At 50.6% G+C, this 25,648-nt stretch overlaps 2 protein-coding genes across 9 annotated transcripts; one reads left to right on the top strand and one right to left on the bottom strand.

The window, feature by feature from the left end:
- The first annotated feature begins 1,552 nt into the window (after positions 1 to 1,552).
- On the top strand, positions 1,553 to 4,076 carry Nudt18 (nudix hydrolase 18). The gene is made up of 3 exons (NM_001100732.1): positions 1,553 to 1,791; positions 2,720 to 2,933; positions 3,142 to 4,076. Exons 1-3 carry the CDS (start codon positions 1,630 to 1,632, stop codon positions 3,735 to 3,737), a joined length of 972 nt encoding a protein of 323 aa, NP_001094202.1. The 5' UTR covers positions 1,553 to 1,629; the 3' UTR covers positions 3,738 to 4,076.
- Positions 4,077 to 7,595: 3,519 nt separating this feature from the next.
- On the bottom strand, positions 7,596 to 25,069 carry Fhip2b (FHF complex subunit HOOK interacting protein 2B). Of its 8 annotated transcripts, none has more exons than XR_015638037.1 (18): positions 24,988 to 25,069; positions 18,389 to 18,467; positions 15,912 to 16,007; positions 14,810 to 14,914; positions 14,599 to 14,721; positions 12,949 to 13,194; positions 12,677 to 12,873; positions 12,329 to 12,437; positions 12,030 to 12,106; positions 11,564 to 11,753; positions 10,839 to 10,984; positions 10,607 to 10,735; positions 10,394 to 10,484; positions 10,129 to 10,272; positions 9,697 to 9,837; positions 9,421 to 9,521; positions 7,858 to 9,279; positions 7,596 to 7,816 (listed from the first exon to the last, which is right to left on the bottom strand). XR_015638037.1 is itself a non-coding variant. In XM_087585794.1 (18 exons), the coding sequence occupies exons 4-18, from the start codon at positions 15,936 to 15,938 to the stop codon at positions 9,141 to 9,143; spliced, it is 1,965 nt and encodes a 654-aa protein (XP_087441920.1). In that variant the 5' UTR covers positions 15,939 to 16,007; positions 18,389 to 18,467; positions 21,832 to 21,954; positions 24,306 to 24,398; the 3' UTR covers positions 7,596 to 9,140.
- Positions 25,070 to 25,648: the final 579 nt, after the last annotated feature.

The raw sequence follows: 25,648 nt of genomic DNA on the forward strand, positions 1-25,648 counted from the left end.
CCACTAACTGTGTCCAATCTCACACAGATTTCCTGTCCAGGGAGTTTGCAGTTGGCATCAGCGTCAGGGAGAAAGGCTGAGACCAGTCCTGTAGGGCCAAGATTGCCTGCCAGTCAAGTCTACAGAGCACAGAAGTGTTTTTGTTTTTTGTGGTGCTGGGAATTGAACCCAGGATCTTGTGTATGCTAGGCAAATACTCTACCACTGAGCTACACTCCCCAGTTTCCTCTGTGTGTGTGTGTGTGTGTGTGTGTGTGTGTGTGTGTGTGTGTGTGTGTGTTCTCGCGTGCTGGTGTGTTCTATGGGCTATGGCTTTGATATCCTACCTAGAGAATAGGTGGGCTGTCTGGTTCAAATAGTCAGTCCACAGCTTCTCCCAGGCTGCTATCTTGGCTTCTCAACAAGCATGGAAAAGGAGGGCTGTTACAGACCTACTGTACAGATGAGGACATTGAGGCCACCCAGGACACAGAGCAAGTCAGCCAGGAGTGGCTGGATGTCTGGTTTAAACTCCAGAGCTGTGTCAGCACCACCAAGCCACTGTCCCCCAAAGGAGGTACACAGAGCCAGCAGAAGGCTGGGAGGAGGGAAGGGAAGGCAGGGATGGAGTGAGGAGCCCAGACTTGGCCTGCTCTGTGGATTCCTCCCAGCTGGCCCTGCCTTCCTGTCCTGAGTGGAGGTTAAAGAAGCTCAGAGGAGGAAAGGTCAGGCTGGGAGAGAAGCAGGAGCTAGCCAAAACAATCCACACCCTGTTCCCCATGGCCAGGACCTGAACGCTGGGTAGGAGGGCACCACCCCTGCCCTCTAAAGATGTAGTCTGCTTCAGAAGCCTTGAAACTACAAGGGAAATGCATTGAGCATAGGAATCGGATACAGGCTACAGTGCTGACTTAAAGCTCCTTTTCATCCCCCAATAGCTTCTTCTCATTCCAGCCCTGTCCCACCTTGACCACCTGTCCTACCCCTCCTCTAAGGCCTGTCAATCATGTTTTGTTTTGTTTTATCCCCCAAACCAACCCTTTAGCCTAGGACTTTTAAAATGGCTTGTGTCCGTCGACCTAGACAGAGCAGAATTCCTAACGCAACGTTATGTGTCTCAGAACATTTTAACGAAGTCAGAAAGTTATTTGGGGCCAATCTGTCCTGAGCACTTCTCTAGTTTGTTTATGGTAAAAGCTGGACCGGTGGGAGCAAACGGCGGAGCCTCGGCTTCCGTAATGTCATCGGACAAGTGACGCCATCGACCCTGGTCACGGTGGTGTTCATCACCCTACAGGCAGGATGACATCACCGTCGGAACCCGCACGGACAAGTGCGTGCTGGGTGAATTAGCTAATTGCTGGGGAGAGTGTGGAGTGAGCGACCAGCGGCTAAACCCCGGGAGAGGAGGGGGCAGAGGGAGGATCCCGGAGCCCCGCCCCCTCGGTAACCGCTGCGAGATGGCCAATCCGGGCAGGCCGCAGTGATGCGCAGCCTATCAGAGACCAGATGTCTCCCGGAGGTTCCGCGTTAGACTTGGCCCTCAAGGCAGGGGGGGGGGGGGGGGGAGCGGCCCACCGCAGCTCAAGTCCCTGCTGCCTGCCTCCGGGGGTCTGGCAGGTCCCGGCCTGCCACCTCCCCGGAGACTTGATGGCCACGGAGGGCCTGGCAGGGGCGCTGGCCACCGTGCTGGGGGGGAAGGGGTTGCTGGTGCAGAGCTGTGACTCGGAGCCGGCTGGCAAGCCGCTGTTGCCCGTGCGACTGCGGAAGAATGTCTGCTACGTGGTGCTGGCCGTGTTCCTCAACGAGCAGGTGAGCGTCCGACGACTAGCCAGCCTTCGGCTGGTCTCGGGAGCGTGCCGCCTGCCCTGATCGAAACAGGCGAGCCAACGGCCGCTGCCTGTGCGTGGCGATCCCAATGTTGCAAAGCACTCTCACACTAGCAACTGAGCAGAGATTGTCCTTATATAGACTCTATAATATAGAAGAAGAAGCTGAGGTCCCGGAGCAGTTATCTCATTCACTAGACCTCGTCCCACACCAGGAGAGGCCTGTAGTATTCCTCCTTCCTTTCCAGGAGTCTAGCAGTGCCTGACATGCAACGGGGATTTCCTGGACTCTCCCGGCCCCAAGGGTAGAAATGGGAAGCTTACATGCAGGCCTCCGACCCTCAGAGTTCTTTTTAGTGATTACCTCTGTATAAGTCAGCGTTATAAAATCCTGGCCAGGGGTTGGGGATTTGGCTCAGTGGTAGAGCGCTTGCCTAGCAACCGCAAGGCCCTGGGTTCGGTCCCCAGCTCCGGGGGGGGGGGGGGGGCGCGGGTATCCTGGTCAAGTAGGGGTAGGCTGGTATGGAGGTGGAGCTGAGTTTCAAAGCCTCAGATCTTAGATTGAGGATCTGACACAAGCGGTTTGTAAGTCACATGGAAACAAGAGCAAGACAGTGGCATAAATGAGTCAGTATAGGAGTGGTGGCAGCCTTCAGGATGAGGCCTCCTTAGAGCAACGCCCAAGGACCTCAGACCCTTTCTACAACAGAAATTCCTCCGGGTCCAAAGTTGAGTTACAACAAAAAGGAGGCAGCCACAGCTCTCAGCCTCACCAGGGCCTGGCTCCTGGGGATCCAGCATCATGAAGGTGTCTCTACTAAAGGAGCTTTGGACCACCATCCAGGTAGGAGCTGCTCTTTTGAAGCTCCCAGATTAGCTGGAAAGTGAAGATTGTCTTGCTTCCCTCTCAGGATGAGGTGTTGATGATCCAGGAGGCCAAGAGAGAATGCCGGGGAACATGGTACCTCCCGGCAGGAAGAATGGAACCAGGGGAGACCATCGTGGAGGCCATGCAGCGGGAGGTGAAGGAGGAGGCTGGGCTGCTCTGTGAGCCAGTGACACTGCTGTCTGTGGAGGAGAGGGGTGCCTCTTGGATCCGTTTTGTATTCCTTGCTCGACCAACAGGTACAACACAGCTGGTAGCATTCAAGCACCTTTCTTATTGTTTCTTCTTCTTAGCCAGCCATACTGTGGGCTTCTGCACATTGCCCAGGCTAAGAGGCTACAAGCTAAGAGTTTTGGGGTCTCCTGGGGGTGTTTGGGGGGCCATTTACTCTCTCAGGCTCTACACTTCTCATATTGGCCCTCTCCCCATCCTCCAAATCTCTCCTAGGTGGAGTTCTCAAGACTTCCAAGAATGCTGATTCTGAGTCCCTACAGGCTGGCTGGTACCCACGGGTCTCCCTGCCCACACCGCTTAGAGCTCATGATGTTGTGCACCTGGTAGAGCTAGGTGCCAAATTCTGCCAACAAGCCACACACCCTCTCATTCTGCCTCAAGAGCTTCCCTGCAATATGGTCTGCCAGCGGCTGGTGGCCACCTTTACAACAGTTCAGTCAGTGTGGGTGTTGGTGGGTACAGTGGGGACACCTCACTTGCCCATCACTGCCTGTGGCTTTACCCCTATGGAACAAAGAGGTGGCATCAAGGTGGCCATCTTGAGGCTACTACAAGAGTGTCTGACTCTGCACAGTTTGGCAGTGGAGACCAAGGGGTTGCTTGGGCTGCAACATCTCGGCAGAGACCACGTGGATGGTATCTGCCTGAATGTGCTGGTGACAGTGGCTTTTCGGAACCCAGGAATCCAAGATGAGCCCCCAAAGATTCGGGGGGAAAACTACTTTTGGTGGAAGGTACTGGAGGAAGACTTACAAAAACAGCTTCTACACAGACTCCAGGAATCTTCTGTTGTCCCCCTGACCAGATAGATACCAGCAGTGACCAAAAGCTGAGCAGCCACCCTCCCTCTGAGGCAGTGAAGAGACTGGCAGTCAGGGGTCTCATTGCACATTACTCAGGTACAGGAACTACACATTGAGCCCAAAGGGAGGGTGCCATGAATCCAGTCATTCTGAGGGCACACGATGCTTCTCTTTAAGTTTGAAAGGAGCTTTTCGAACCGTAAATGGCACCATCTTCTCTGTCCACTTTGGAAAAGGCCGCATGTCAATCCTTCCAACCCCACAGCAATGTAGAGGGGGATGGGACAAGGGGGATGCATCCCTCAGGGCAGAGTCCTCATTGCTGAGTAAAAAGGTGTTGCTTAACTTGCCTACTTGCCTAAATGTCTGTGTGGGGAGGATATGGGGCATTGTCCCACCCATAGCCACCCAGGTCTTTCCTTACTGATTCTATGCAGGGGTGTAGGGCTCCTGGAGTAGACATTGCTCCTCACTGAAGCCTCGACCCACCCAGGCTCTCTTTAGTGTTTCTGTCCTGTTGGGGCAGGCGTGGGACTTTGAAGTGACCACACCCCTAATAAAAACAGAGCTCAGACCTGTCCAGGTGGTGAATGGTTTGGTCTGGTGAAACTGCCTATGGAACAAGAGCTGAGGACGACACCTTGGCCTCTGCCTGCCTTTTTCTCTTTGTGCTTCCTGGGCCCTGACCTGTTGTTCCATGTGCTTTCTGGTCCTGGGTTTTTGGTTCATGCCCTATCCTCAGTTCATGTGCCCCAGGCTGACTGTGAACTCTTATAATGTAGCTGATGATGACCTTGAATATCTGATCATCCAGCTTCTGTAAAACTCAAGCACTTTTATCAACCGTTAACACTCCCAGGCCATCACAGGATTCTGTTTTCTTGAGATAGACTCTGCCCACATAGACCAGGCTGACCTCAATCAAGTTTGTTGTGATCTTCTGCCTCCGATTCTTGAGTCCTGGGAATACAGATGTGCTCCAGAGGCCAACGCCAAGCTGCTTATCATCATCATTATTATTATCTGATGAAAACCTTGAGGCTGGAGAGGTGGCCCAGCTCAGCATTTAAGAGCATGTGCAGCTCTTTCACAACCACCTCCAGTTCCAGGCTTCCTAGCACCATCTCTGGCCTCTGTGGGCTCTCCACTCAATGTGCACATCTCCAATGCAGACATACATAATTAAAAATAAAAATTTAAATAAAAGCCAAAAGTAGTGGGGCAAAGGAAATGTATCACGTGTTGCTAATCATCGCATCTAGGGGAAAGATTTCCAACTCAGAGGAGCAGGGAAACACGCTTCCTAGCATTCCTTTTTCACAGAGGACAGGATTTAGCTTGAGGAGCCAGAAAACTCGCTGATCCTTTGCCTCGTGCCCCGGGCCTCCTTTGGTAACCATCTTGTCTGGTTTCCAGAGAGGAATCTTTAGAATCTCTGAAGACATTTTTCAAATGCTAAAGCAACGCGAAGTGTGGTGGCATATGTTTTTTTTTTTTTTTTTTTCTTTTTTTCGGAGCTGGGGACTGAACCCAGGGCCTTGCGCTTGCTAGGCAAGCGCTCTACCACCGAGCTAAATCCCCAACCCGGCATATGTCTTTTACCCCGACATCTGGGAGGCAGAGGCAGAAGGATCTCCAGGAGTCTATAGAGCAAGTCCCAGGACAACTAGTACTACAGAGAGGCCCTGTTTCAAAAGGAAAAGGAACAAAATAAATGGAAGTCTTTCCTATCTTTTTTACTTTTGGAGTGCTGTGGGTTGAGCCCAGGGCCTCACACATTCTGGGTAAGCAGGCTACCTAATGATCCCAGTGAAAAACAAAACCTTTTATTCAGGTCAGGACTCCTTCAGTTCCTCCACACACAGAGAAGGGCAATGACATCCACTCCCACTATTTAGCCTCATAGGTTTGTTTTTTTTTTTTTTTTTAAGATTATGTGAGTACACTGTTACTCTCTTCAGACACACCAGAAAGGGCATCAGATCTCACTACAGATGGTTGTGAGCCACCATGTGGTTGCTGGGAATTGAACTCAAGACCTCTGGAAGAGCAGTTAGTGCTCTTAACCACTGAGCCATCTCTCCAGCCCAGTCTGGTAGTTATTGATCCTGAGTACCCATCACTGTCACCCAGAGAGTTCTCAGTTCTGTCCACTCACTATAGTGACTAAGCTGCTGAAACCTGCTGGGTGCTGGCACTTTGTGCTAGACTGGCACGCAGAAAGCTCCAGTGACCTTCCTGTTTCCTTTACCCATGGCACTAGGATTTCAGAGTTGTACGCAGCCACACCTCGATTTCTTACTTAGGTGCTGGGAACAAAACCCATGTCTTTGTTAGCATTTTCTCTCACCCACTGAGCCATCTCCCCAGCTTGGCACTGTTATCTCAAAAAGAAGCCTATATTATTCTTTTTTTTCTTTTCTTTTTTTAGGAGCTGGGGACTGAACCCAGGGCCTTGCGCTTGCTAGGCAAGCACTCTACCACTGAGCTAAATCCCCAACCCCTGCCTATATTATTCTTAAAAGAATGTTTTTTTTTTTTTTTTTTTTTTTTTTTTTTTTTTTTTTTTTTGGTTCTTTTTTTCGGAGCTGGGGATCGAACCCAGGGCCTTGCGCTTCCTAGGCAAGCGCTCTACCACTGAGCTAAATCCCCAACCCCTAAAAGAATGTTTTTTAAGATGTGCGTATGTGGGGCTGGAGAGATGGCTCAGCGGTTAAAATGAATAAATGAATAAATCTTTAAAATGAATAAATCTTTTTTTAAAAGATTTATTCATTTATTATATATAAGTACACTGTAGCTGTCTTCAGACACACCAGAAGAGGGCATCAGATCTCTTTACAGATGGTTGTGAGCCACCATGTGGTTGCTGGGAATTGAACTCAGGACCTCTGGAAGAGCAGTCGGTGCTCTTAACCGCTGAGCCATCTCTCCGGCCCAAATGAATAAATCTTTAAAAAAAAAAGATGTGTGTATGTGTGTGTTAAACTCAAACTTTAAGTGCAGGACCCTTAGAGGCATCAGATCCCCTGGAGCTGGAGTCACAGGCAGCTTCCTTACATTGGTGCTGGAAACCAAACTTAGATCCTCTGCAAGAACAGTGTGTTACTCATTAAGCCACTCTCCAAGTGGCTCTAGGATGCTCCATTGGAACCCTACTGGGGACCTGCTTCTCAAACCTCTTGATTGCCTGAACCCCTGGATACCCTTGATGACTCTGAATACTCATTCCCATACCACTTAAAAACAAAAAAAACATAAAACAAAGTTGTGGAGGTTACCACACCCATACTGCCTGGTGACTCTTGGGGACTCTAAAGCTGGAAGACTCCATTGTATCAGAAGGGAATTGAAAGTTTCTCTGTGTAGCCCTGGCTATCTATAGATGAGGCCATTGTGAAACCCAGAGATCCCACCCTCCACCCCCGCTTTTGCCTCCTGAGTGCTGGGATTAAAGGGTTGTGTCACCACTTCCTACTAAATAAGGGTTTTTATCCATAAAAGATACCTTTAGATCTCTCCAAACATCTATGGGTAAGTTTTCATCAGTACCAATTGTTATGACTGATGTGGTCACATAGCCTACAAGATGAGGCTACCACACTGCCTGATGACTCCTGGTGAGTCTAAAGCGGGAAGCCTCAGCTGTACTGGAAGGGAATTGAAACAATGTTGCTCAGCCAAGAGTCAGTTCCTGGCTGGTATTGAGGAGTATCAAAGTTGCAATGTCGGGACTCACACTACCCTCTCTCTCCTTCAGGGCTGGAAAATGAATTGGGTTTCTCTTCCTTGGGGTGAAAGACAGCCTACAGGGGCAGAAAAGCTCTGGGAAAAAGAAAAGTAGGCTGGGGGATAGTCAGCATGTCCACACAATCACAATGTTTATTGCTGTGCTGTTGTGAAAACACCATGCAAATGCCAAAGTGCATTGAGTATTGCCCAGCCCCTCAAATGTGTAAGAATCCCAAGAGTCTAGACCCACTCCACCAAGGTCTGCTCCTGTCCCACATCAGCACCCATGTGCACTCGCAGCTCACACACACCCAGCACGCTCGCGCGCTCTCGCGCTCTCTCTCTCTCTCTCTCTCTCTCTCTCTCTCTCTCTCACACACACACACACACACACACACACACACACACACACACACACACACACACACACACACAGAGTCAAATTCATAGCTCTCACACACACAGGAGTGCGTGATGTTCTTTGGAGCAGCAGAGAAGTCCTCCCCCGCTGGGAGGAATGCGGGAGAGGTAGAGGTCATGGAGTTTCCTCCTCTTTCATGTCACCTCCTGGCAACCTGTGCCCAGCTTCGAGAGGCAGCATGGGCAGGAAAAGGAAGCAAAAGGGGCTCTGGCCTGCTCCTCCTTGCCCAGAAGCGAAGCCAACAACTGCAGGCCTGTTGTGAGGTAATGCCTGGCGCCGCCCAAGTGTTCTTGCAGGTCGAGACAGATTCAGGCCGGGTGGGGTAGCAGCCCCAGCCATGGAGGACATAGGAAGAACAATACCAGAGCTATCTATCTGCTTGTGTCTCAGCCTATCCTTACTAGCTTCAGGAGTCTGGGGTTGGGGTGCCCGTTCCCATCTGTACCTTGAGTTCCTATGCTCCCCAGGATCGAATTCCACTAGGATCCCTGGGGGTTGGGCAAGATTCTGAGGGCAAGGCCCACCACCCCTGGTCAATGACCTCTCTGCCCAGGTGTTTCCGACTTGCCGAGACGGGTTCAGAAGGCGCCAGAGAGGAACCAGCTGGAGCTGGAACCTGGCACCCAGCTCCCAGCTCCCAGGCTCTCGCCTGCCCTGGCTGCAGCTGCGCCAAAGCTCTGGTTAGCAGCTGCCCCCGCCTGGGCACAGAGAATACTTTGGGCATCTGCCATGAGGCAGTTGGAAATTTTGCAACAGTCTCCAGGAGGGTAGAGCAGGAAGAGGGGGCTCCCCCTCAGTTCCCTTCTCTGTCTCCTTCACTACTGTTGATGAAGCCATGGAGAAACCTGCCCAGTCTCAGCAGCTTCCATGATACCTAACGTAACAGACAGGGTTCTTGGCCACCTATCTCTCCGGACTGGAGTTTTAGCCAGCCTCAAAAGCAGCAGTTCATTTCCCTTGCCCCTGGAGCTATCTTGTGTTGTGGCCCTGGTCACAGTATAGCAGAGATAGTCACGAAACACATGCAGGGCAACATCTAGGCGCTCACTGGCCGTCCTCCAGCTACTCTCAGAAGGCTCTAAGAACACCAGTGCCTTAGAAGCCAGAACCTCCCTGAAACTTCAGCTCATGTCAACAGGTGAGGTCTGTGGCCGAAGTCCCCACATGGAGGACTGAGTGACAGCATGGCCAGGCAGGAGACTGCCCGTGGGCAGAAGTACAGGCAGGAGTCTTCCCCCACCCATCATGCTCCTGGCTCAGACTTGCCCTTCTGGAGGTGGAGAGAAGTTCAGGTAAGGACCATGTGGGGGAAACTTGACAAACGCAATGGCAGCCAGCTCCTTGCAGAATTCCTCAAGAACTACCACGCCCTGGAGTAGGGTCTGATGGTCCAGACTGTGGAGAGACAGTGGCAGGTAGGAGACGATGGCATGGCTGGGTGTCAACAGATGTGCTGATAGCAAGACAGTCCAAGTCCACAAGGCTTGACCCAGGACAGACTCCTCAGTGCTGCCTTCCCATCCCTTGGGTACTTACTGCTCTCCGGGAATCTGGCCCATCAGTTGCTTGCGCACCAGGAGCAGTTTGCCTGAAAACTGGGGTACCCTCTGAATTCTTTGCATTAAGTCACCGATCACCTAGAGCCCAGAAAAGACTAAAGTGAGAACTGACCATGTCCCACAGGTACCATCCCTTGGGAGGCAGGAGGACAGGACTGAAAAACCTGTGTTTTTCCTAATCCTGGGAAGGGTGCTTATTCCAGTCCCACCCCTCGCCTCACTCTGTTCCTTCCTGTCACACCCTCAACCTTACCCTGACAAGCACAGAGAACAGGCTCCTGCAGCCAGGGGCCAGGCTGATGTAGGGATCCAGGAGGTACTCATGGATATGGGGGTGGGGGAACAGGGCGAGCCGGGACAGGACTGAGGTCACTTGTAGGTTCAGGCTGTAAGGCTGGAGGGAACAAGATGGACAACGCTGAGGGCTGGCAGCCGGTGCTGAGCCTGTTTGCACTCCCCAAGCAAGGCGCCTGGCTGGTGTGAATGTGTGCGGGGGTGGGAGGCTCACGTGATGTGTCTATGTCATGGATTCCCTGGGGGTGAAGGCCAGAGCGTGTTAGGGCGTGTGGAGAAGAGGCGAGTGAGACAGGGCTTCTCGCCTGGGGAAAGGTAAAGGGGCTGTGGAGCTGAGGAACCAAAGAGGGGTCCACCCTGGAGTTTTCCTAGACATGGTCTTTATGGCTACCTGGTCCAAAATCCGGGCAATTCGATCGAAGAGCACTTGGAGGAAGCGGCCCTCAAAGAAGGGCCTTTCAGGCTCATGAGAGTCCAAGGGTGCTGGACCCAGGGGCCAACCCCAGTGGGCCACACGGGAGCTGCATTCCTGGAACTGAAGCAGAGGAGAGGAAGAGTTGAGGAACCCCATAAAAACAGTGTGGGGTTGAGACTGTATCAGTATCAGGGGATATTAAAGAACCTAGAAGAGGAGGAGCTACTGGACCTTTACTCACCAGGCCGTAGGCATCGTGGACATATGTGTCATATCCATTCTCCTCCAGGAAGGCTGATGTCTTGGCTTCCTCAGGGACCAGGCAAAGGAAGCTAAGAGACAGGGGCCTAGGTGTGGAGGCGCCTCCCCAGGTTTCCCCCACTCTCTGCTGTTCACAGGGTCCCAAAGAAAGAATATAATTCAGGTGACTCCGATTGCCTAACCTTCTTCCCACCTGTTAACAATCTCCGTCACTGCTGTTTTGCCATCTGAACTGGTGGCAGGAGCTGGGGGAGGCTTTGTGGAGGGTTGAAGGCCAGAATCAAGGAAGCCATCGGTGAAGTAGGGGTCTTCCTCCAGATCCCTGCAGGCAGGGAGATCACCATGCCCGATGAACAGAGCTGAGCGGGTGTGCATGCGTGTGCTGAGTCCTGGGCAGCACCCTCCTCCCTCTCTGCTTCACTTACAGGTTATCCTCATAGCTCTCTGGCTCTGGCGAGCCCCGGGCCACATACAGGCGGCCCTCAAGGTTCTGCAGAACCAAACTGCGGATGGCTCGCTCATGGGGTTTCTGCAGCAGCTCCTCAAACAGCCTCAGAGTGGCAATGCTGATCTAGAACGAGAGGGGCGGGGCAGCAGGGGACCCTCCTACCATCCCCTAGCTTCTCTCTCCTCTCTCTAAGACTGGGTTTCTCTATGTAGACCTGACTGACCTGGAACTTGCTCTGTAGACCAGACTGGCCTCAAACTCAAGAGTCACCTGCCTCTGCCTCCTGAGTGCTGGGGTTAAAGGCGTGTACCACTACTGCCTGGCTCCTCTTGGCTTCTTAACGCCTGAGAACCAATGCCAGATAAAGTGCTTTAAGGTGGGGTCACCTTTGTTGGTTGAGGCTAAAGAAGGTGTCCATTTTTCTTCAATGTGCTATCTTAGGTAAACTCACTGGCTTCCTGGGCCTCCTTTCTGAATTAGGAAAAAATGGCACTATTTCACAAACAACTTGAGTCTCCAAAAGCCCAATGAATAGAAAGGCAGTTTGCAAGATACACATGACAAAGACAAACATGGCTGTCAGTCACATACTGTCACTGCTTTGGCTTGAGGCCTGAGGCTGGGCTACCTCAGCCAGCAGGAAAAGAACCTCCTGGAAGCCCTGGTGCGTGGGCTGTGGCACACACTGAGAGGAAAGCTTACCTCGTCAGAGAGATGGTCACAGTGCATGATGAGGTGTGTGCCCAGAGTATGGGAACTGTCCTCCTTGGATGCAGGCTGCTGGTCAGTGCCTAAGAGGAAGGTCATGGCCTCCTGCAGCAGAGCAGGGGAGCGCAGCTGACGGAGCAGGACTGTCAACAGGGCAGTGGAGGTTAAGATGCTCTGCTCAGACCTGGGGGACAGGGACAGGGACAAAGCAGGGGGCAGTCAGTGGGCATACAGAATCTTTCCATTTTCCTTCTATTGCTGGCTAACCTCCCCATCTCTCATGAGTTCCTATAGTTAGGGGTAGGGAGGCTGTGCTCCAGCCCACAGCACTTAGAGCCATGGACGTGTTAGACCTGGTAAATATCAATAGGAGGTCCCTGGCCTTTGCTCTGGTAAGAGCCTTGTAGGGTTGGCCAGACACAGACAAGAGCCAAGGACAAGGAACTGAACAGACACTTACACGTGCAGGAGCTGGGGCTGCAGGGTCTCTACAAACAGCTTCTCAGCCACGGCCCTTGCCAAGGCATCTGCAACCACCTAGGAGCCAGAGAGCATGTCTCCTGCATTCAAACTCCATCAGATTCATTCCTAAGAAATCATGTGCCCTCACACAGCCCCCAAATACGTCAGAGAGGCCTGGCTAACCAGGGCCAAGCTGGCATCCAGACCCAAGTCACCATATATCAGCTCTACTCCATCACTGCTGTGGGACCCTCGTGGAACAAGCAAGAAGGACTTGGTTGCACCTGCCCTACTCACCGTGTGTGCCTCTGTGATAAGGTGGTCGCAGTAATCAAACCAGCCCAGGAAGGCAGCCAGAGCCTCCTTGCCAGGGAAAGCGGTTTCATCAGATGGGGCACTTGGTAACCTAAGAGAAAGGAAAGCAAGAGTCTGGAGGATGGGCAAAAGCTTCAGGCTCTTCCTGAAGAAGAGCTGAGAGGTGGCCTCCACTCCATCTAGAACTTCTGTTGCTGTGGTCACATTGTGGAAGTGAAACTTCTGGGAGGCTGGGAAGGGCCCTTGGGATTGGCTCTCTCCCCAGGAAGAAGGTAGCTAGACTAGCAACCCCTGAAGGTATTTCCCAGTCTCCCTAGGCTAGGAACCCACCTCCAACTGATGCCCTCTAAAGTGGCAATGTCTGCTGGGTCAAGGCAGGCTGGCATGGACCGGTACAGTTGGCAAAGGTGCTCAGCTATCGCCGTACAACAGGAGGTACTTTGTGTCAGGTAGGTGGCAGCTGCTGGTGAGGCCAGGCTTACCAGCAGCAATATGTTCTCCTGTGCCTTCAGGGCCAGTCGACTCTTCTAGGGGACAGGAAGATGATGTCTGAGACAACAGTCCTCTCTACCCCTCCCACCCTCCCAGCTCTGAGGTCAGACCTTGCTCTTGCACAGCCCAAGCAGGGAGGTGATGAGATTGCTCTCCCCGGGCCCACTTTCTGGCCCCTCAGTCACAGCAGGCAGGTGGACGCTCAAGGCTGGGACACCATGGTATTCCTTATCTAGTCCAGGATCCCCACTGGGAGCATCGCTGTGGGGACAGTCCTTGTCCCTGTAGCCGGCTATGTCTTTAGGTGGAGCTGCAGACCCTCTGGCTGTCTTCTTCTTACCTATCATCTTTTTACCCTGAAAGAAGGTGGGGTGAGGCCAAGGTCAGAAAGGAGACCACTCCATCCCACAAGGTGCTTCCTTGTGAGTGCAGGGTTAAGAGTCAGGAGTGGGGGGTTGGGGATTTAGCTCAGGGTTAAGAGTCAGGAGTGGCCCCTTTGTCCCTTCTCTCCCCATTCCCCTCCTCCCTTCTTTCCATGTGCTCATGGCCAGCCTCTACTCCTCTTCTCTATTCCTCTCTCTCTCTCTCTCTCTCTCTCTCTCTCTCTCTCTCTCTCTCTGCCTTTCTCTGCTCCTATTACCCTCTTTTTTTTTTTTTTTTTTTTTTTTTTTGGGAGCTGGGGACCGAACCCAGGGCCTTGCGCTTCCTAAGTAAGCGCTCTACCACTGAGCTAAATCCCCAGCCCCTCCTATTACCCTTTTAACTCCACTCCCCATGCCCTGAATAAACTGTTCTATACTAAAAAGAGTCAGGAGTGGTGGAGCACTCCTGTAATCTTGGAAGGCAGAGGGAGGATCACAAGTTCAAGTCCAGCCTGGGCTACACAATCTCACTGAGTATCTTGTCATAATACATATTGTAACTTCAGAACTTGAGAGGCTGAGGCAGGAGGATTGTAAAACTGAAACAAGGGGTTGGGGATTTAGCTCAGTGGTAGAGCACCTGCCTAGGTCCTCAGCTCTGAAAAAAAGAAAAAAAAAAAAAAAAACTGAGACAAACCTGAGGCGCGCGCGCATGTGTGTTTGTGTGTGTGTGTAGACAGACAGACAGACAGAGAGACAGAGCACCTGCCTCCAACAGCCAAAATAAGAGCCAAAACAGATGACTCATCAGGTAAAGGCATTTGCTACAGGAGACTTAAGAGACCCAAGTACAATCCGCAAAAGCCATGGAAAAGTGGAAGGAGAAAACTGACTCTACAGAGTTGCACTCTGACCTAAACATGCTTCTACACACTCACACATACACTCACTCACACAAGCACACACTCACTCATACAGATACACACACTCACACACATACTCATATACACTCATACTCATTCATACAAGACAGGGGCTGGAAATATGGCTCAGTTGGTATGGGGTTTTCCTACAACACATGAAGCCCTAGGTTCAATCCTCAGCCCATAAACTGGACACAGTAATACATTGCTCTGACTCAACACTGGTGAGAAAAGAGTTAGAGGAATCAGATGTTCAAGGTCATCCTTGACACTACGCAGTGAGTTTGAAGTCAACCTGGACTATAAAAAACACCTTTTACCTCACTCCACAAAAAATCCAAAATGCAGAAAAGGAATATAGAGCGGGGGAAAAAAAGAGACTCATCTGAGAGTGTCCGTGGGCTTTCACAGCAGGGTCAAGAGGGCTTGCCTCTAGGGTTCTGCACCACACACTGTTCCCCACCGAAGCACTTACTTCCAGAATGTAGGCCAGCAGCTCTGGATCCTGCTGTATCTTAGAGCAAAGGACACTGGTGAACTGAACTTCTTCCTTTTCGGTGAGGGATCCAGGGGCTGTTCCTCCAAGTCGGAGAAGTTTCTGCAAGAGGAATAGGACAGACACCCAGAGGGATGGGGCGTTGGGAAGGGACGTCCTTAGCCCGACACCCTCTCTCCTTGGTCCTCACCTGCACGGGTCTGTGGACACTCAGGTAGTGTAGCAGGGGGTGCTGCACCTGGGCCAGGACCTTGCTGAAGAACTGGAATACCTGCTGCCGCATGCCTGGGGGATACTGAGACGGAGCATCCTGTCAGAGGTGTGCCCCTGGCGCAGGGCCTTCTTCCCTGCCAGGCCTCTTCTCTTCCACACAGTGTGTAAGACAGATCTTCCCTTCTTGCCCCTGTCCCCTGGGTTATTACTGAACACAGCACTCCATCCATGTCTACTGCCTTTGTATCTGGGTTCAACAGCCTCAGATCAAACATATTCTGAAGCATGAACAGACCTTTTTCTTATTACCTAATTACTGGAGCCTCATGGGTTTCATAGTTCTTATATTTATTAATTAAAAGCAACCTAGAGATGACTTAAAGATACAGGGGAGTGTGTGTAGGCTATCTAAAAACAGTCATCTGTGGGTATCCTTGGGACATTGGTTCTGGGAATGTGGTTATCATCCACCAATCTAGTCATCATCTCTCTGTCCCTCTCTCTTTCTTTCTGGACCCTATGTAAATCTGTATTTTATTTCCTTTATTTATGTATATGTGCACACACATACATGTACCCCATTGCACATGAGGAGGTCAAAGGACAACTTGCTGTCTCTCCTACCATGTGGATCCCAGGAACCAAATTCAAGTTGTCAGGCTTGGTGGCAAGTACCTTTCCCACTGAGCCATCTTGCTGACCCTCAGGTCCCATTTATATAAGTGACTTGAATATCCACAGACTTTGTATCTGAGGGAAGAAGCAGCAGGGTCCTGGGACCAATCCCTGGGATAGCAAGGACCCACTATGTGTTATTATCCTGGCCTCAATCTCAGCACCCAGCACCTCGAATAGAGCCCCACAAACAGCTGAGTGATGGGGTGAGTTATCTCATCTAGTTCCAGTATTTGTTCCATCAGATAGAGGAGTGCAGGCAGGAAAGCTTGGGATAGGGGTTTGACTGGGCTGGAAGTTTCCAGATGCTCCAGGAGCATTGCCCACCTCCGCTTTGCCCAGAGTGCACAGGGTCTCCAGGATCTTGTGTTGTAGCAAGTATTCCAGACAGGGTCCAGCCTCACCAGAGGATGCCTGCTGCTTCTCCTCATACACCAGGATGTCCAACATCTGCTTCAGTCGCCAGGGGATATCTGTTTTCTTGGCTGGGGTGTTTTCATCTAATTGAGGTTAAAGACACAAGGGTAGGTAGGTGACAGGAAGAGCACCAGACTCTCTCACGACAAGCCCAGAAGAAGTCACACCTGACATGGGCTGAGTGCTACCAGGAAATGGAAGTTTACAGTCTCTATTTAAGGACAAAGTGGCAGGGATAAGGCCCAGGACAGGGGCTACTGGCTGAGAGTGTGCTTGCTCCAGTGTGTCATCAAGTGTACAGCAACACTCCTATTAAAGTGAGAACAGGGACCCCTTATGAGCAAAGGAAGACATGGGTCCATAGAAGATGCTTTGAGAGTTGCCCATCTATTCCAGGCCTAAGTGGGCAGCTACTGAGTCTGTCCAGTGATTGTGGGCTATATTTTAGCAGCTTCCTTCCTAGCATGTCCTAGGACCTGATCTTGCCCCTTTTCCATTGTGGGAAGTCACGAGAAAGCACAATCTGTTAGTCGGGTGAGTGCTGCACCTAGGTAGAGAAAGGTTCCCAGCTAGCCTTGGAGCACCCCCTAGCTTTCCTTTAAGGCAATGGCTGTTAAACAACGCAGCTTGCTTCATCCTCTCCCTGTAACTCTGGTCTAGAGACCACTCTGGAGCTTAAAGGCCTAGATGTAGAGAAAGTGCCAGGTCAGGTGGAGGACACTTAGACAGCTTTAGGCTGGGCTTGGTAGGATAGGCTGCAATCCCAGCTTCTCAGGAGGCTGGTGGTGCAGGAGTATTTAAAGTTCAAGGCTGGGGCTGGAGAGATGGCTCAGTGGTTAAGAACACCTGCTGTTCTTCCAGAGGTCCTGAGTTCAATTCCCAGCAACCACATTGTGGCTCACAACCATCTGTAATGAGATCTGATGCCCTCTTCTGGTGTGTCTGAAGACATCGACAGTGTACTCATATACTTAAAATAAATAAATAAATCTTTTAAAAAAAAAGTTCAAGGCTAACCTAAGTGAAATCTTGTTTCAAAATAAAATGTAAAAGGGTGCCCAGGATGTAGCTCAGTGGGGCATGGAGACAGGGAGGACTGCTCCACATTCAACCAATTCCCAACACAGAGAGAGAGATTGCAGATGACCTAGTATTAAAAGAATGGCTCCTAACTGGAAAGAAATTCTTCCCCCACTCCGAAACATCTGTCAGTATCAAGAGACATTTATGGATATCACAGTTGAGAGAGGCGATATTAGAATCGAGTGGGGAGAAGTCAGAATTGCTGCTCAGCAGATAACACAAGTTATTTACCCTTCAATACAAACAGTCCCATCTCAAGTGTCCATATGCAAAGATTGAAGGAACCCTGGTCTAACAGAATCCCCGAGGTTCCCCTCACAGTGCTCAAAGGCCATTTTAATTTCATGGGCTGGCTCAAGCTGGAAAGAAAGCTTCTAGAAAAGCCATAGGCCCAAATACAGTCTGAATTCAGGGAGATGAAAAGCTACTGATACAGGATCTGGTTACCTGGCAACCAGGCCTACTGACTACTAAGCACCCAATCAGATTCTGACCCTCTCTGAGTCACGGTCGGTTAGTGCATGAATGCTTTGTCTCTTTGGGATGTCAGCCAGGAGGGAAGGGACCCAGGCCTTAGCTCTTCTTATACTCTTTTTTTTTTTTTAAGAATTATTTATTTATTTTATCCATGTGAGTACACTGCAGCTGTCTTCAGACACACCAGAAGAGGGTACCAGATCCCATTACAGATGGCTCTGAGCCACCATGTGGTTGCTGGGAATTGAACTCGGGACCTCTGGAAGAACAGTTAGTGCTCTTAATTGCTGAGCCATCTCTCCAACCCCCACCTTGTACTTCTTAAAGTAGCCATGGCAAAATGATTTATTACACATATTTCTCCTTTTCCTGACTCTCTAAGACAAGGTCTTATGTATCCCAGGGTGACCTTGAACTTCTGACCCTCTTGCTCCCATCGCCATGCACTATCGCCTGGTTTATGCAGTGAGGACTGAACCAGCAGATCTCAGTACAGGCTAGGCAAGCATGTTGCCAACTGAGCTACATCCAAGCCCTGTTGCATTTCCTTTAATCAATAGTCCTAATGACAAGTACTTGGGACTGAAGGCCTGAGAACTGCATCCAGTTGGAAACTAAAGCAAACGGAGTCTGGCCCATGAGGTCTCCTTCTCCTCATTCTCACTTATCACTCACAGCCCCTCTCCCAAAAAGGTCAGAGTGGGATTCGCAACTTCACCATGAAGACCAGCAACAGCTAGGGCTCTGGGTCTTACTCCCATCTGTCTGTATCCCTGGCTCAGGACAGAGATGTCCTGGTGTCCAGAGAGCCCTGACATGACCTTCCCAAGACACCTGTGGTCACTCTGCCCATTCTCCCCAGCTCCCCCTCCTTGGGTCCCAGGCTGGTGAGCAGCAGGCTTACCTGTGCTCTCGATATAGTAGTGTGTGATGCCTTTCCAATGCTCTACGAAGGCCTGCAGCAGGTCAATGCTGGGCTCCCGCTGCAGAGAGAGTAGACACAGTCTTTGTGGGAGTGCCAACCAGGGGCCCATGAGCACCAGCACTCACAGGAGCAGGCCTGCTCCTGTGCCTGTTCAGTGTCCAGTGAGTTCTAGGTCCTAGAAAAAGCATTCTGTTCCCAGCTTTTCAAAGGGAAGAGTAATTCATCTCTCCAGGACACAGCAGCAGTCTCCCCAGAGGATGTCTCCCACATGTCCCTACCCCATAGGCTCTGTCCCCAAGAAGTAAGCATGTTGAAGGAGGAACAGACACAAGAATTTCTGCACAGCCCAAAATCCATACATGCTACAAGAAAGGGACTGCCATCAGTACAGGGGCTCCTGAGCAGAAAGATAACAAGAATGATACACAGGGGAAAACACATTGGGTTCCTCAGTGTTGGTGTCCAGGAAAGCCTAGGTTCAAAAACATGGCAGGCTCTACTCAGACAGTTAACACTTCTATACCCTATGAAAGAAAGGCCTTACTTATAGAGAGCTCCAGTCTTTTGTCCCAGGTCGAGTTCTATACCCCTAACTCTTGCCCACCTCCTTCTGTCAGCCTAGAAGCTTCAAACTCTGCTCTCTGCAAGCCCCTCAACTCCCCCTCCCCAAAAGTATTCTCTCCACTATTGGTCGATGTTAGTCATAGGTGCTGAGTTCGAAAGAGATGCTCACCAAGATTCTAAGCCTTCATTTCTGAATTAGCAGAGGAAAAGACTGACACCCAGCGAGCTCACTCCAGTTACTTTAGTCAAACATACAAGGTTAACTGGGGCTGGGAAAGGTTCCAACTACAAAGTTATCTTGCCCTTTGCTGCTCCCACACAAATCTCAGTCCCCTTTGGCCATGGCTAGCCATAACAAAAGGAAGAACTCCAGGTTTGCCAGGAGTACCTTAGGACCAAGGTTGGTGGAGCTGCAAGCTCTCATGTAGCACCAAGGGCAGATTCTCTAGAAAGACATTCCAAGGTTCTGACTCACAACAATTTCTTTTTTTTTTTTTTTTTTTTCCGGAGCTGGGGACTGAACCCAGGGCCTTGTGCTTCCTAGGCAAGCGCTCTACCACTGAGCTAAATCCCCAACCCCTCACAACAATTTCTAAGGCTTTACTAATTGACCCAAACCCAGTGAAGGCTTTAAAGCCTTCCTTGAAACATTTTACTCAAAGGCAGACATAAAGGCTTTAATATATATAGATCTCCACTCCATCCTCCCCCTCTAGCTCGCACTGGCCTTGAACCCAGGGTGACTAACGGGCCTGAGAAAAACAAAACAAAACAGACAAAAAACCCTTCTTTCCTTGTACAATAAATGTTTACAGGCAGAAATGCAGAAGACAACTGGCAGTGGCAGCCCTGACTGATACATCATGATGGAAATGTACCCCTACACCTAAGGTTTGGGAAACACTGCAGAAGGGGTGGGGGTCGGGGGGAACAGAAGTGTCAGAGGACCAGAATGTCTGCTGCAAGACACTGTTTTCCATGTGACAGGGAAGCTACACCCCGTGAAATCTCAACAACATGGTCACCTAATCAAGATAATATGAGCTGGCATAGATGGGGAAAGTTCAAAAGGCCCCACCTCTAGATGAAGAGCTACAGACAGTCAATAGCTGCTGAGAGACGGAAAACGTTTTCCCAGGGACTAACACCCTGGCAGATTATCCAATAACAATGGTCGGTCAGCCCCTAACATGTGTGCATATGAGCAACACTGGATGGACTCAGCAAGGGGTATGTGTGTGAGTGTGAATGTAAGTGTGTGTGTGTATGTGTGTATGCATGTGTGTGAGTGTGAATGTAAGTGTGTGTATGTGTGTGTGCATGTGTAAGTGTGAGTGTGAATGTAAGTGTGTGTGCATGTGTGTAAGTGTGAGTGTGAATGTAAGTGTGTGTATGTGTGTGTGCATGTGTGTAAGTGTGAGTGTGAATGTAAGTGTGTGTGTGTATGTGTATAACAACAATTAAAGAAGAGGTCATTAATGTGAGAAGGGCTGGGGGCATGGGAAAGTTTGTAGGGGTTAGGTAAGGGGTTGAAATGATCTAAATATAGTACTCATGAAAGAATCTGAAAAAAAAATTTTAAAGGAAAAAAATAATTGTTACCAGCACAGAAATGCATCAACAGTCCCTACCATGGGTGTTAATCTCCTCTAGGTCTTGGCTCAGACCACAATGTCCTGGGGTCCATTGTTCCTTCACACTTGTCTAGATCCTGAGATTCCTCAGTGAGGTCAGTAAGGGTTGGGCAGCTCCATAAAAGCCTAGGTACCACAGAGCAGGGCATCTTCTAGAATCAGTCATTTGACACATATCTTGTGAGTGCCTTCTAGGTGCAGTCTGCTTTGCTATATGCCATAAGCAACCTAATGGTAACTGAACCTCCAGCAAACGTGCTGTCACCAAGAAAAGAATATAAAATTGCACCCCAGACCAGGCATCTATAAGGAAGCGCAGAAGTGGAAAGGGACCTCTTAAAGGGAGTCACTTCTAGAGGCTGGAGCGATGGCTCAGTCAAGAGCATTTGCTGCTCCTGCTCTTCAAGACAACAGGAGCTTGCTTTTCAGAACTCATGTCAGATGTTTCTCAACTGTCTGTAATTCCAGTTCTTTGGATCCAACCCCCTCTTGTAGCTTCTATAGGCACTTGCACAGATGTGGCATAGATTTGCATATACAGAAAGTAAAAATAAAAGTAAATCTTAAGAAGAGAGGAGCCACTAATGGATCCCTTTCAAGATCCTGCCAAAGAACAGCAGCTCTAATTGGATCAAATTTCAGCAGTGCAAGGGAGACATTCCCCATGAAAGATCTGGGCAGAGGGCATTAGGGGAAAGGGTAGAAGAAACATGTGGGTCTCCAAGGCCAAGCCAAGAAGTGTTTTTTTTTTTTGTTTTTTTTTTTTGTAAAGCTCTGTCTGGTAGTGTCATGCAGGAGAGGAGACTAAGGGGGAAGATGTTTCACTAGCCATGGCACAGGGAAGTTAGGAATGACTAAGTCAGAGACTTTGAAGCTCTCCCCACTCTCCTTGCAGGCAGTAGGTTCTTCTTTCAAAATTAGTTGTCACCAGGTGTGGTGACAACATACCTTTAATCCTAGTATCAGAAGGCAGAGGCAGGAAGATCTCTAGGGTTCAAGGCTAGCCTGGCCTACAAAACAAGGTCCAGAAATAAATAAATAAATAAATAAATAAATAAATAAATAAATAAGTGAGTGAGTGAGTGAGTGAGTGAGTGAGTGAGTGAGTAAGTTCGTTCCAGGACATCAAGAACTACAAACAGGGATCCTGTCTCAAAATTAAAAAGATTAGATGTAGGGTCAGTGACCCTTCCAGAAAGATATTACCCACAGCCTTCAAGATACCTCATCCCAGGCTGGTAAGACGGCCTTGCTGAGTTAAGAATCCCAGGATCTGGGGTTGGGGATTTAGCTCAGTGGTAGAGCACTTGACTAGCAAGCGCAAGGCCCTGGGTTCAGTCCTCAGCTCTGGAAACAAAAAAAAAAAAAAAGAATCCCAGGTTCTCTGACCTCCGCATGCATGCTGTGTCACGCCCCCCCACATGCATGCTGTGGCACCCCCCCACACACACATGCATGCTGTGGCACCCCTACACACACACATGCATGCTGTGGCACCCCCCCACACACATACATGCTGTGGCACCCCCACACGCACACACATACATGTTGTGGCACCCCCCCACACACACATGCATGCTGTGGCACCCCCACACACACACATACACACACACACACACACACACATGCATGCTGTGGCACCCCCCCACACACACATGCATGCTGTGGCACACACACACACATACATGTTGTGGCACCCCCCCCCCACACACACACACACATGCTGTGGCACCCACACACACACACACATGCATGCTGTGGCACCCACACACACACACACATACATGTTGTGGCACCCCCCCACACACACACATGCATGCTGTGGCAGCCCCCCCCATGCATGCTGTGGCACCCACACACACACATGCATGCTGTGGCAGCCCCCCCCCACACATGCATGCTGTAGCAGCCCACACACAAACACACGCATGCTGTGGCACCCCCACTCACATACACACAGGAAACAACTGTAATAGTAAGACTCCTCATCATCCAAAAGGAGTGGCCGGATCTATCATATTCATATGCTACTATCATTCAGGTTCTGACAGACTGTGAGTGTCCAGAGGGTCAGGACTGCAGGCTTTTTGATTTGTTTGTTTTCTTAGTTTTTTGAGACAAGGCTTCTCTGTGTAGCCCTGACTGTCCTGGAACACCATCTATAGTCCAGGATTTAAAGTGTACTCTGCTACTGTCCAGTTTAGGGCTGTTTTTTTCATCTGGCAACCCCAGAGGGCTTTTACCTACTCTCAGAAAGCTCCTGAAGACACTCCTGCCATACTTTCTTGTCCTAGAACGTCCTTGGATCCTCGGCCAGCACCCAGTAACCTCACAGTTTCTGCGATAGGGTCTTATCTAGCCTCAGATTTCATCTGTAAGCTCCAAAAAAACCCTTGTGCCAGACTCCAAGCAAAAGACATAGAGACGCAGGAAAAGGGGGACACAAACATCAAATCCTGGTAGAGAGATGAGTAGGGCAGAGCGCTCTACCTGAATCAATGGCTGGATACCAGACCAAAAATCTACTCAACAGGTTCCTCTAAAAGATAGCAGTATTTTTAGAAAGAGCCACAAGGATCCCTACTGTTTGGTTGGGAAGGGGCAGAAAGTGGTATTCTGAGTGGTTCACATTTGACTTGATGTTCCAACCTAAGGGAAGACCTAACTCCCCAGACAGTGGAGCTGAAAAGGGGGACCCCTATGTGGCACAAAGCACACTTTCTGAGCATGGTCTGTATGTCGTACACTGCAAGTAACCTGCCTAAAAGTACGTCCTTCGCTCTCTGCATCTGCAGCCCCTGGTGCCTCAGCTTTCTGCACTCGGAGTAGAAGGATCAAGAAAGCTTAGGGTTGTCCACACTTTCAACCCTCCTTGAAAACTGAGCTGTGTCCAAAAGGATGAATTAGTGTATCAGATCGCTTTCTAAGATGACACTTGTTTTTATTTGGGACAGGAAGGAGAAGAAATAGTGAAAAGGTCATTTCTTCTTTCAAAATTAGTTGAAAGGTACCCTAGACCCTGTCCTTCGCAGCTGGGAGGACAGTGGGGAGGGGGAGGTTACAAAAGTGTCTCCCTTTTCTTGACCAGTTTTCTGAGGGCTGAGCCAACTTATAATAAAAATAGCAGCCAGGCATGGTGGCACACACCTTTGATCCCAGCACTCAGAAGGCAGAGGCGGGCAGATCTCTGAGTTCAAAACCAGCCTGGTCTACAGAGTGAGTCTGAGAACAGCCAGGGCTATCCGGAGAAACCCTGTCTCAAACAAACAAAAACCAAACAACAAAAACAATGGATGTTCTGACTGCGGAAGTACAGGGGAAAACGATGGGGTCAAACCTAAGATTGTTTCACTGGAGACAATTTGATAAACTAAACACATCAATTAGAGGGTGTTCTTGTACAATGAGAAAAAAATAATTAACTTTCCAAATAGCTTCTCTCAAGGCTGCTAAATGAAGTGACCCACTCACAGTGAGCGGCCAGGGACATGCACTCCCAGAAAAAAGGCCCAAACATAAACTGACAGTTGTAAAAACAAAACAAAACAAAACCAGAAAACTAAACCACCCTTCCATGCAAGCCCCCCAGGCAGGCTGATGTCCCAAACTCAAGGTCAGTTCTGCTCAGTGGCCTGAGACAAGCCAAGGGCTGCTTCCCGGTTCTCGCGACCACCCACTCCTGCAATGCTCACAATCACCTTTCCTGAGGACTTATGTCACTCAGGACCGCAACTCCCATGCTAAGAGGGAACTCAGTGCGGGAACTCCTGCTCCCAGTAGTTGTCTAGCTGCTAAGAGAGGAAGGGGAAGGCCGTTGTCAATCCCAGGTGAGGAGGAATGGAGGAACGTAAGGAACGAGAATGGAAGACAGACAGCCTGAGGAGGAGGCGTGGGGGCAGATCTGGGAGAAAGGGCTGGTGACAAGGGGACGTTTAGGGAGAGAAGAGTTAGAAAGCTCTCGGGCGCGGGGAACGTTACAAGAAGCCGTGCGGAGCGCAGGATCGGGGGACTGAGGAGCGGGTCAGGGGCAATGGGGCACAGGAAGCACAACAGGAAGCAGTGCGGAGGCCGGATCAAGGGATCCCGACTCAGGATCAAGAGATCCGGACTCAGGATCAAGGGAGTGCGCCTCAGGGTCACAGGAGTCGGGCTTAGGATCAGGAGAGCGAGGCGCAAGGTCGCCGGAGCCAGTCGGTCAGGAGAGAACCCTGGAGCTAGCCTAAGCGCTCCTGGCGGCCGCGACTAGCAAGGGAGGGTACCCGAAGACGAGGCCCGGAAGCGGCGTCGGGGCCAGGGGAGGGGCCCTGCCCAAGGGGCCCAAACCCGCCCGCCTCCCCTGCCCGCTCCCGCCCCTCCGGTCCGACCAGGGCCCAGCCTCACCGCCCCCACGGCCTCCTGCAGCAGTGCCCCGAGCCGGCTCAGCATGATGGCGACCCGGCCCGGCTCGCGGCCCGGCTCCGGTGGCGGCGCGGCGGTGGCGGAGGAGGCGGCCCAACGGGCGGGAGGCGGGACCCGGCCCTGAAACCCCGCCCCTGCCGGAGGGCTCCGGGCGCTCTAGGCCCCAGTGCTGGCCAGGTCCTGAAGGAGCGGTCCAAGGTGGGCGTCCTGGGGAGCTGATGACCTTCAGCGAGCTGGTCTTCCCCTAAGGTCCCTTTGAGTAACACCCAGAGACTTCTAATTCCTCATGCACCCTCACAATCCTACCAAAACAGTAGCCCTGCCTGGACACACATGGCTGTGGAACGTTTAAAGTGTCGCGGTCTTGACAAGCTGTGTCAAGGACACTTCAGAAGGCAAAGGCATAATAGGGAGGGGAAAAAAAGGATTAGGTAGCTCCACTGTTGATATTGATGACACGTTTAAATGTAATGGGTTAGGTTATGGCTAATATTAACTTCACCTATTCAGTACTTTTATTTATTTTTTTTTTTGCCCCTCCCCTGTTCAGTACTTTTAAAAAAGTAGTTATCGGAAAAGATGTAGGCTAAGGTTTGCAGTTTGATTAGGAATTGATCCAAAGGGTCTCAACCAAATCTGTCTC

Source organism: Rattus norvegicus, chromosome 15 (assembly GCF_021556685.1).
Source record: "Rattus norvegicus strain SHRSP/BbbUtx chromosome 15, alternate assembly SHRSP_T2T, whole genome shotgun sequence".
NCBI lineage: Eukaryota > Metazoa > Chordata > Mammalia > Rodentia > Muridae > Rattus > Rattus norvegicus.

Excerpts from the sequence above, each read along its gene's own strand:
- Fhip2b (XM_087585792.1), bottom strand. The coding sequence starts at position 15,957 with ATGTTGGACATCCTGGTGTATGAGGAGAAGCAGCAGGCATCCTCTGGT. Across the intron at positions 12,874-12,948 it reads TTGGGCTGTGCAAGAGCAAG|AAGAGTCGACTGGCCCTGAA; the intron begins GTCTGACCTCAG and ends CCTGTCCCCTAG. Across the intron at positions 10,273-10,393 it reads TCCACGATGCCTACGGCCTG|TTCCAGGAATGCAGCTCCCG; the intron begins GTGAGTAAAGGT and ends CCTCTGCTTCAG.
- Nudt18 (NM_001100732.1), top strand. The coding sequence starts at position 1,630 with ATGGCCACGGAGGGCCTGGCAGGGGCGCTGGCCACCGTGCTGGGGGGG. Across the intron at positions 1,792-2,719 it reads CCGTGTTCCTCAACGAGCAG|GATGAGGTGTTGATGATCCA; the intron begins GTGAGCGTCCGA and ends CTTCCCTCTCAG. Across the intron at positions 2,934-3,141 it reads ATTCCTTGCTCGACCAACAG|GTGGAGTTCTCAAGACTTCC; the intron begins GTACAACACAGC and ends AATCTCTCCTAG.